General features: G+C 37.3%; 2 protein-coding genes across 2 annotated transcripts; one reads left to right on the forward strand and one right to left on the reverse strand.

The window, feature by feature from the left end:
* Nucleotides 1-1657: 1657 nt before the first annotated feature.
* On the forward strand, nucleotides 1658-6956 carry LOC108372899 (salivary glue protein Sgs-3). Its single transcript, XM_017628701.1, has 3 exons — nucleotides 1658-1876; nucleotides 1957-2854; nucleotides 6313-6956. Exons 1-3 carry the CDS (start codon nucleotides 1874-1876, stop codon nucleotides 6480-6482), a joined length of 1071 nt encoding a protein of 356 aa, XP_017484190.1. The 5' UTR covers nucleotides 1658-1873; the 3' UTR covers nucleotides 6483-6956.
* A 1148-nt stretch (nucleotides 6957-8104) lies between these two features.
* LOC108372898 (SET and MYND domain-containing protein 4-like) lies at nucleotides 8105-11507 on the reverse strand (the record flags this gene model as incomplete). The annotated part of the gene is made up of 5 exons (XM_017628699.1): nucleotides 8105-8263; nucleotides 8348-8687; nucleotides 8759-9094; nucleotides 10781-11023; nucleotides 11163-11507. Coding segments are annotated over 5 exons (1423 nt in total), but the record flags the coding sequence as incomplete, so codon positions are not given.
* Between the last annotated feature and the right edge of the window lie 89 nt (nucleotides 11508-11596).

The raw sequence follows: 11596 nt of genomic DNA on the forward strand, positions 1-11596 counted from the left end.
TTCGGATTAAAATATAATTTTAAGTTTATAACATTATACTAACTAACCTGGCGTTTAATGCATATTTTGATTTTTTAAAGTATTGGGATAGAAAAAAACAGTTTTTCTGGAGGAGTCCATCCGTCGAAAAACTAACTGTATCTTTGGATCGGAGTTTTGAGAGTGCACGAGTTTCACTCTCTTTCCCTCGGCAAACTTCTAAGATTTATCAAATAGTCTGGTAAGTGTGCGGAGAAGTAATAAATTTCCGGCTTACAATTCCGTTCCGTTCCGTCCTAATGCAAAAATGCAGATTTATATCTTTTGTGGATAACCAGAGAGTTAAAGGCTCCCTATCGGTTCACCGTACTTACAGCCTTTCAACTGGCACATAGTAATTAAAAGCCTGGATTTTGATTACTACGATCAAGAAAAACTTAAAACAATGATTTAAAAAATTTCTTAAATAAAAAAAAAAACGAAAAATTAATATTGCAATAATGTTGTAACAATTCACGCGAATCTGTCTCTGCATATTTGATGCCTTTGTGACTATCTATACACGTTCGGACTATGATTCGCAGCTGCTAATCATGGCACTCCATCTATAAATTTGTATTTATATAAGACGAGGCGCAGATGACGCCAATAACGCTGCTCCTTCTCACTCTTCAACTCATTGCTAGAATTCTAGAAATTAGTTTACTAGGTCAATGCGACATTTAAAATATAACTAAGAAGAATTTTTAGCAACAAAACAAATACCCGTACGCGTAAAAATGTTTGTATTTACCACATTAGGGGTATTCTCTTAGTCGTGCAAAGCCCTTGCATGGTGCACAGATTGCACGGATTGCGCGGTAAAAACCGGTTTTCATATGTGACAGCTTTGCGCGAACCGTGCACCGTGCAAGGGCTTTACAAGACTCAGAGAGAACCCCTAATGTGGTAAATAGAAACATTTTTACTCGTAGGAGTACGACTCAGAGAATACCCCTATTGTAAAGTTGAACAAAGCATTTGGCCATTGCAAAAGGCGAAACCGTGCATACGATTGCGTTTGAGTTTTCCAGGTGTCAAGTGCAAAAAGTGCTTATCGCATACTCACAAGTGCAAACATACAAATAAACAAAGTTTATAGTTTTTTTTTTTGCGTTGACTTGTTACATGAATGCGCGTTCGTTTGGATTACCAACAGCTTAACCAGGTAAACATACGTTAAGCATAAAGGGGAGGGGGGAACTTAGTCATCGATGTTGCACTTTACGCCGAACCGAACGAATATCAATCGCCAAATGCTAATAGCTGCTGCCCACAAATGCCTATCGCATTTCGAGGTGAAGAGCAGCAAGCGGTTAAAGCTGGGCTGAGGACGAGCTCCCAACGCCACCAGCATCTTTTAACTGCCAATGATGAAAGTACAAATGTACATATGTATTAGAGATAGCAAGTGTGTGTGTGTGCATATGTATGTACATAGCTGTGAAGTAGAGTGAATGCGTGCGTTTGAACCCAAATTAATACTACATTGCCAATACTGATATGCCAAGGCGCTTAGTTAATGAAACCCGAGTTATCAGCTCTATGATGGAGGAATTTGCACTAAAATGCTGGCGGTTACTCAACAATGAATAAATAACTAAGTAAATGAATGAACGAACTTGTATGAAGTATGCGACTCACCGAAAACGATCATATTTCGCGTTGTTCACATGTTCGCGATAAAATTCTGCCAGACAACGGCGGGAAGCTTAAGCCATTTATTTTAGAGTGAATTTAATTTGGTGACAACAGCCATGCGAGCTGGTGCATAGGAAAGAAGTGCGCTTTTGGTGAACGGAAGTGTTTTTTTAAATACACATTTTAATAAGCGAGTTTGAGTTGTTTTCATAAAATGGTAATTAAAATTCAACTGAATTAAATAAATGCTGCCGTTATAATTTCTACAGCTAATGAATATTATTTCTTTATTATAAGATGAAAGTGCGCTTTATTTTGTGCGGTATTCTATTTGTGAGTGTTGCTTTGGCGCAAGATTTTGAGCCAGATCCTTTAGAGCCCGAACGTGGGCCGTTAGAACCGGAAGTTGGTCCTTTAGAACCCGAAGCAGTAACAACGAATGCACCAGAAAGGACCACTGAGGAAGCAACTGCGTCCGTTACTAATGCGCCAACAACTGTCACGACGTTAGAAGTTACAACAGATATCGCCACAACGACAAGTGGGGAGCCTACGACAACAATAACAATAACTGAAGGGCCAACAACTGCAACAGCTGAAGCGACAACAGAAAGTCCTACTACGACTACTACCCTGACAGCGGAGGAGCCAACAACAATAAGGACAACTACAGAAATTCCAGTCACTACTACTACCATGACTACGGAACAACCGACAATAACAACGACAACAACAACAACAGAACAATTAGCTTCCACTACCACCACGACAACAGAGGAGCCAACAATAACAACAACGACGACAACTGAAAGACCCACCTCTACAACTACTACGACAACAGAGACGCCGGCACCATCAACAACAACGACAACACAACGCTCCACTACATCAACTACCCCCTCTATCCGGCCAATTATATGGAGACCAATAACAAGGAAACCAACAACTACTACCACTACCACAAAAGCACCCTGGCAAGGCTATCCATTTTATCCAAAACCAAGCACCACAACAGCACCCAAAACATCTACAACAACAAAACATCCAGGTTATCCACCATATCGACCGGCGAATCCTTGGGAGCCATATACACCCCAGCAGCCGCAGAAGCCAACTTATCCGCAAACTTCGCAACAGAATCGTTGCTATTTTAAATCACAACGTGGCTCACCATATTTGCAGTTGCGCTGCGGCGGTAAGTGGAAAACTTTTTTTTATGTATTTACATACAAAAAGATGCATGCAGCCGTCAAGCGTAATGATTATTTTTGCCGCAAAAAAAAATTGTTTAGAGAGCGGTATGCTAAATATGGCTGTCTATGACGAAAATAAGAGATTGAGAAATATGAATCATTGGCGATTTTGCTGTATCTTTGAAATGTTTCTATGTATGTCAGTCGTGCTCAACAAAATTTCTACACTCATACATCTGTACATCTGTGCATATCGCCGTCATCAATGCACAAAAGCTTTAATTTGCAATTTCTAAAATTTATAGGAAAAGTAAACAATGTTTTAAATTAACATATTTATATAATTGATAATTTTTAAAAATATCTCCTTGAATTTTTGTTTGGGCCCGCAAAAATTATAGGCAACCAAGGAGGACCCGGGTTTCATTTATATTTCATAAAAGTTGCTGAAGTAGGAAAAGTGTACTATTCAAAAATATAAAAGTAGCCCTACCACCAAAATAATTTTTGCACAGATCTCAAACTTCTTTATAGAAATAGTAAATATCGAAAATTAGTTTTTCAGACGTTCAAACCTTTGAATGAAATGCCAGCAATGGCACTAGTTTTCTATAGTCCCATCTGCTTAAGGATAGTAATCGCGCGACTAAGTAGTGCCATCTGCTCCACTCCTTGCTAAGTGAAATACTATAGACCAAGTTTATGATGGCTGGAACGCAACTTATTTTAGACACTTTTTACATAGCATAGGCAACGCTATTGTTCAAGAATCTAGATAGATGATAAGCTTCATTTGTTTATAGAAACTTGCATCAAAAATTCTTCGATTTGAATTTCGGTTCTCCGCGGTGTTTTAGGGAATTCAGGTTTTAACATAAAATTGGATTGGTTTCATAAAACAAAAATTAATTAAAGTATTGCTACAATTATTACGGCTTAACATCCTATGATTATGTATACATTTATTTTCCTACACTTACCTACATACACTTGTGGTCAGCTGATTAAGTCAAGGGGCATTTTGTTTATTTGATGTTTATATTTTTTTATAAAAGTTTAGCACTTTATCTAACCACATAAATCCACATTTCAAACTTCACATTTGCACCCCAAAACTTTAAACTTTTTATTCAGAATCTTTAGAAAAATGTGGGGTATTCAGCTCATTAAATTTAAGTAAGTTGAAATGCAACTTTCAAGACGCTAGAAAATCGCGTTGATTTTTAATAATTTCGTTTGCTAATGGTACTAAGCATTTTCTCCCATAAAAACGAAATTGTCGAGCATATTTTATATGTAAACAAGTAATTTTTAGCAAAAAAAAAAACGACTTCAACTCTCATATATAAATATATATATATATATATATATATATCATGATCCACTGATCGGATCTTAACCAGATTAGTATGTGACCACCTCTGAGACACTACCTTTCCGATGCAAAAAGAATTATCGAAATTGGTTGACGTGGTCCAAAGTTATGAGGTAACATACATAAAAAATAAAAAAATAAAATAAATACTCCGACGAACTGATAACCTCCCCCTTTTTTGGAAGTCGGTTAAAAAATGCACAGCACCGTCAACCAAAAAAACTATTAAAAGTCAACGCGATTTACTAGCGTCATGAAATTTGCATTTTAACCTTTGAAATTTAATGGGCTACAAAACTGCATAACCGAAATTTTTCCAAAGAATCTGAATAAAAAGTTTAAAATTTTCGGGTGCAAATATTAAAGTTTGTTGAATTTTCATAATTTTTGTACGAAGTTTGAAATGTCGATTTATGTGGGGCTGGATAGGTAAAGTATTAGACTTTTATAAAAAAAAAATATAAACATTAAACACAACAAATGAAAAATAGCAAAAACTAGTCAAAAAGTCACTTGACTTAATCAGCTGACTACAAGTGTATATTAAAATAGTATACAAAAACTGAGTAAAAGTTGCCACGAATTTGGTAATTTTCTCTTACTTTAAAATGCTTGGCCGGTATATGGCTGCCTATAGAAATTAATTAAGTGTATTCCAGTACTGCCTTAATATGTACCTTAGGGTGGTCCTTAAAGTCCAATGAACGCCTTTTTTCATTCTCACCCCTTCAGGCGGTAACACCACTGTCATAGATTTCACATATAAATTTTTGATCCCCATTGGAGGACGGTTAAGGCGTGAAGCAAAGGGGTAAAAGTTCAGATTAACGAAGCAATTGCAAGGTGACATCTTTTGAATAGTGGTTTAAATTTTATTTACGCTGCATTTACACGTTCAAGAAATTGCTTTCAATCTGCTCACACATATCAGTTGTCAAAAACCATTTTTTTGAACATGTTAGCCTCAAGGAAATGTCAATTATACCAATTTACAAAAATATTTAGTAAATGTAAAAATCAGTACAAAATCAGGACAAACTCTCAAAATCAGTAGATTTTGCGCACAGATTTCGGGTTCTTAAAAATCAGTACAGTAAAAAATCAGCACATTTAATGATTAAATCAGTGTATCTGTGCACCCTAGTTCGGACGTTTTTTTTTTTGCGGAAAAATTTTAAGTTTAAGCATGCGTGGTAGCCACCTTTTCAGATGCACAAACTCTGAGATTGAAAAATTTAATTATTACCTCAGTAAAATACTTCTTGTAAAATTCTTTCGTAAAGCTGTCCATAAACATGTGATATGTTCGAGTGAATTGTTCTTGCTGTGCGTAATTTTTCATCGCGTACCTACGGCGTTGTTCGCGAACAAAATATATCAAATTGAAAAATTTCTAGTTTTTTTTTTTGATATGTTCGACGTTGTTCGCGATGTGTGAGGCATTATTAGCGAACATTACCTCATTTCATGATGTCTTTTTAATTTCAAGTTTTGAAGTAAGTAAATCGCGTATTTATCCGTTTTTGGTTGACTGTTTCTCGGGTTCGCCCTTATACCACAAGAGGTTTAAAAATTATCAAGTAATCTTAATAAATTTAATAAATCACAACTCGACTGAAAACAATTAAAATTAATTGGGAATTCCTGAGATTGGTACGCAACTTGTCCCAATCTGACCTAATAGAACAATCAGCAAAATATATTTTTAATCATTATCAGCGTATTCCGCGAAGCTGAACAAAATTATCATTTACATACACATATATGTATAAGAATAAAGGCTGGTTTTCACTATGTCATAATTGGACGCCAAGAATTTTTACATAACTTTACGGTAATATGGTTCAAAAACAGTCAGATAGCCAATTCAGCAGCGCATGTGTGCGACTCAAGGCTATTTGATGAAAAAAATGGAATTTGACATAGTGAAAACAAGCCTTAAGAACAATAAACGTTTCCACGCAAAACAAAGACGTTGTGCGAATTTTATTAAATATATCTTTTGAGTAATTAAGTACTTGTTTATGGCCTTTAAATTCGCTTTTCTAAACGAGTTTTATTAATCTATTCCTTTTTTCACCACAGGATGGCAGTACGTCTACCACGTGCAGTGCTACCGTTGTTGCATCTACAACGATGCCAGCTATGCCGGTTGCAACCAAGTACATAGCTCCCATTGCCAACAGCAGCAGCAACAAAAACCACAACAACAACACAGTTATAATACGTACACCAATTATTGGTATAGCATTTAATGGGCCGTACAGCTGGACATGCGCATGATCTAATATATCCCAGCAAAAACTTTCGATTCTTTCGTTAGCGCTTACTTTTTGTATCCATGGAGTAACGCATTACAATTCGCCTCAAGAAAAAATTTTTCATTTTTACATTTTCTCGCTTACCGCCAATGACATGTCCAGGTTAAAGTAATGTGTTCTGTAAACCAGAAGGTATGTGGTGAATTTCGAAAAGTGCTTCCCAATCGAGATTTACCACTTACCAGTAATGCAGTGGGTAAACGAGAAAATGAAAATGTTTGATTTGGGGCGAATTGTAATGCGTTACTCCATCGATACAAAAAGTAAGCGCTTACCAAAAACAGAAAATTTTTTGCTGGGGTGCTTGCAACGATGCATATACATTGGGGTTGTCCAAAAATGCATGTTAAAAAGTAAAGTCGGAATTTTAATGCTCTCACCACCTAGGATTGTTCTATACCGAAAAGAATATACCCCTAATTTTTAACCGACTTCCAAAAAAGGAGGAGGTTATCAGTTCGTCGGAATATTTTTTTTTTTTTTATGTATGTTACCGCATAACTTTGCACTACGTCAACCGATTTCAATAATTCTTCTCAGAGGTAGTCCCATACTAATTTGGTTTAGATCCGATCATTGGATCATGAAATATATAGATATATAAATATTTTTTTTAAGACGGTTTTTTTTTTTTGCTAAAAATTACTTGTTTATTTTGAAATCAAAAAATATTTAGAGGTCGCTCGAAGTTTTCAATATAACGACCTTTCATGAAAATGGTATAGAATTGTCGAAAACCATTATTTTTCGATCGGGAAAACTCTATTCCTCTTCAGAAGATTCCCAATAATATTACGCAATTATTTATTTAACAATTTTTTCATAGTAACTATATTTTATAGGTCCGCCAAAACCCCAGAAAATGCAATGGAGGAAGAAATAAAAAATCGTTAGTATTAAAAAATGGTTAAACAAACAATTTGGTATTATTATTGGAAGTCTCCTGAAGAGGAACCAAATTTCCCCGATCGACAAATATTGATTTTCAAGAATTTTATGCCATTTCTACGAAAAGTCCTTTTTCCCATATAAAATACATGGAAAGCTTTAAGGGACCTCTAAATATTTTTTGATTTCAAAATAAAAAAGTAGGGGTATATTTTTTCCATATAGAGAGCATTAAAATTCCGACTTTACTTGTTTTGGACCACCCTAATATACATAAATATTTATGTGTAGAAGTGACTGTAGAATGAGGTGAATTGGAAACACGTGGAACCTACTTACAAAATCATACTTACGAATCGACAATGTTGAGCTTTTCTACATTTTATTAAGTATTTTAAATGTGTATATTTTACAAATTTTATAAACGATATTGCGCAGTTTTTTTAATTCTTAATGTTTTTCTTGCCCGTTTGTAAATAAATTTCGAAATAAATGCGACTATTAATTAGCTGGGGAAAAACATTTTAATAAATTATGTAGATATTGAATTTCAACTAAGCCATAACACAATTACTAATTGCTGCGAGACCATTTCGAATTTCATGACCAATGACAAACACAATTAGCCACATAACTATACATACACATACATATACATATGTAGGTATTTATTTAGTGCGCATGNGTTGACATTGACAGAAATCGGGGAAGGGCGGAGCCAGCACCTCGTACATAATGCGTAGTAGGTCAATGAATTTATTCAACGCCTTCGCGTAATCGCCCGCATCATAGAGACGCTTGGCAGTGCGTGTCATCAATTCGGTATCCTAAAAATGCGTTGCAGCAGCAAGTCAATTAAAATCACATCTGCGATACTTATTAAGCAAAGCAAAAGCTTTATTTATGCCCACCTGCATCACTTTGAGGCCCTTCAAGATGTTCGTGCTCTCGCCGCAAGTCACGCATTTGATCATGAAATCATTGCACGTCGCCGGCACCTCAATAATTGCCCTGCACTGTTTGGGGCCGTCGCAGCGGAAGCGTATGACATCGGTTGGCAGCTGATCGAAGGTGGGCCAATTTTCCAAGCACGGGTCGCATGTACAATCGAACCAGTAGAGTTTTTTAAGTTCAGCTTGACGCTTTTCGCGCCCCTCCTGCGTATAAATGGGACCATAATTCTCTGCAATTTGTAGACCAGCCTCGATGGGGCGTATGGTGTTCACGTGTATAGTGGTGCCGCGAAAGTATCTGTAAGAGGGAAAGCAAAAAATAAAAAATTTGTCGTGAAACTCCTTTCCAAAATACCACACGGCCATCACCTCACTACACCCGGATCGCAGGAGTGATTGAAGAGCGCCAATGTCGGATAGAGTCCACCACCAATGAATACCGTCTTCTCATTGCTATCTGCCTTCTTCTCATGCAATTCGGCTACTTCGTGCGTATTAAATTGTACGAATTGCAAAGTGCGCAAAAGTATGCCGCCAATAGTCACCAGATCTTCAGCTTTGGGCGATGCACCAAAGTAATCAGCTTCTGCGAGACATTTTGTTAGGAAGCGGGCCATCAGTGCATGTTGGAAAAAGTTCGATGGTGGACGTGTTTTTTCATGACGCTCCAAATGGGATACTCGTCTGTAGTCATCGATGGGCAGTCTGTAGAGGAAAAACGCTGTTTAAAAATCCAAAATACTGTACGCTAATGCAATCAAACGTAGTGCAGTGCTCTTCACCAGAAGGTTTTATGAAAGTCTCAAGTTGAACAAAATACTGTTCAAAGGCTTAGCAGCAGTCTGTTAATATAAACCGGTCTCTGTCTAGTGTAAGACGTGGGGCCTGTCACTCTTTGATCAAACCTGTTATCAATTAGGCATCCGTGGTGTGGTTGAGCAGATCTTCAGTCAATAGCATGGGAAATCTGTTTACCTATCCTTAAAGAACGATCGCCCTATTCTGTACCGGAGCATGCCGTCACTTAATGTCTTTGACCGCGAAGAGGCCGGGCTTAAAACAAAAAAAGGGTGGGGATATAATACAATGTGGAGTGAGGCGGCATTCGCTCGAGGCAGAGGTATTTTCAATGTCACTATTTTCTGTGAAGAAAAAATTGTTTCACAATAGTGATCTCTCTGAAGCGAAGTGCTGGCTTAGCCCAAATACTGAGCCCGAGGTCACATATTATACCAATGGCTCCAAAATTGACACAGGGTCAGGACTTGGAGCCTTTTTCGCGCGGCGCGGACAGTATTTATTACCCCTATTGGGAATATGTCACTGAATTCACAGGCGAGATACTTGCAATTTTCCAGGCCATGGATTGAGTGGATATTCAAGCTGCATTCATTATAATTGCCTCTTATTAGTTTCTAGTTCGGCAATCTTAATATCTAATAAATTATGTTGAAAAATATGGCCATCTTTGGAAATACCTGGTAATGGGACATCTGAACATTTGGCTGGACAGGGATCAGGCCAGCTATTTTTGATCAAAAACCAATTATATTAAGGCAAGGAAATGACAAATTTGAGCGCTAAGTAATGGAGTTTCTTGATCGACTTTCGATAAGTTGCATTAAGACAATTGTGCCAAAAATCGGGCCAGTACCCACCTCAGTCATCGATGCATCCATTATCATTCGCTGGGCGGCAGATGGGCAAAGTTCTTGAAGCCCTTAACTCAGAAATTTAGATAGGTATTTTATTTCATTGAGTAGGTTTGAATGCGGACAACTCGGCATATATGACAGGTATGTAGATTTCTTTCAAATCCGACGGTTACACCAGTGATTGCATTTCCTGCCAGTACCTGTGCTATTTAGTAGAAGACCATCTGCCTTCTTTGCTGTATAAATCTTAGCTAGGAAGAGGCTGCAGATGTTTGACAGGTCTTCTTTGAGCAATCAGTGTAGATGGATATACCATCACCTGCCATTGGTAGGCCTATGCCCAATTTTTCTCTAGTCGGAAATCCTATAGATAGTCTTGCATTGAAGACCCACCCCAGCGTAAAGTAAAGTAATCAAAGCTGGCTTCCAAGTCAATTTAGCCGTCCTCCATTTATTTATTCATTTCGCATGCTCGAAAAAGGTTTGTTTCCCTAATTCCGAATGCCGTGTTCTTGTGTGGCTTACATATTAATTGCGTCGAGACATTATTTAAGGAATCCCAGTAGCATGGATTTCTTAAATTCTAAGAATTTCTCGACTTCCTGGTGGGTATATTCCACAGATCTAACCTTACGCTATGCTTGTTTAGGTACGTACATACATAGATAAGTTCTTCCAATTCAGCAATTTTTTTTTTTTAATAAACAAATATTTGATTGTACGTGTAAACACTTACTTGAGTATTTCCTCAATGGTTAACTCCTTGTCGATATCTTGCTTAGTATTTAAGAAATAGTTCAAAGATTTTTTAGCAAGAACGCGCAGAGCCATATGACAATTTACAGATGCACCAGAGCGCCAAATTGTGGGCAAAAGTCCACATTCATATTTGTGATAAGTGGTGCTGGCTTTGGTTAGGCACTCCTCGGAACAGTACAGGACATCAGCACACTTTGGACAGGCAACTGGTATAGCGGTTCTGAAAAAAACAAACCAAGTATTTGAAAGCAGCCATTTTTCTTTTATAAAAACTAAACAAAAATATTGCTAAATTTTGCAAAAAAGATTTTTCCTAATTTAAATTTATTGTATCACATCCAACAACTACGAATAGGTACCTTATAAAACAATTATCGCAATGCGACTTAGAGTACTTCTCCAACAGCACTGCGACAAAAGGCTTCTCCACCAAAATTTCCTCGCCCACCATAATATCGGTGGCAGCGCGCGCAAATCTACCCTCCGAACAACTCTGATCGATGCGCACTGCATCACTGACAAACTCCTTCTCATCGGGTATGGCCATTGTCAGTTTTGGCTCACCCAATTTCTTTTGCCTTTCCGCTTGTCTAACAGTTTGCGGATCCCTTTCCAGCATTTTAATCATGGTCATGGCATCCAGACTCAACTTACTGCGCCTGTCCGAAGGTACTTTCGCATCATCCAGCGCAGTGATGCATTTCCTGCAATCCAAACAATTTTTATTTAACGCACCAATTAATCTTTCAAAAATACGATCAGCTTACTTGAAACTTGCTATGGTATTGGGATA

The sequence above is a fragment of the Rhagoletis zephyria genome, unplaced genomic scaffold, assembly GCF_001687245.7.
Source record: "Rhagoletis zephyria isolate East Lansing unplaced genomic scaffold, Rhagoletis_zephyria_1.1 Rzeph_scaffold_06143, whole genome shotgun sequence".
Classification (NCBI taxonomy): domain Eukaryota; kingdom Metazoa; phylum Arthropoda; class Insecta; order Diptera; family Tephritidae; genus Rhagoletis; species Rhagoletis zephyria.

What these genes read in the sequence shown, in the direction of transcription:
- LOC108372899 (XM_017628701.1), top strand. An exon ending in TTTGCAGTTGCGCTGCGGCG is followed by an intron (nt 2,855 to 6,312) that starts GTAAGTGGAAAA and finishes TTTTCACCACAG; the next exon opens with GATGGCAGTACGTCTACCAC.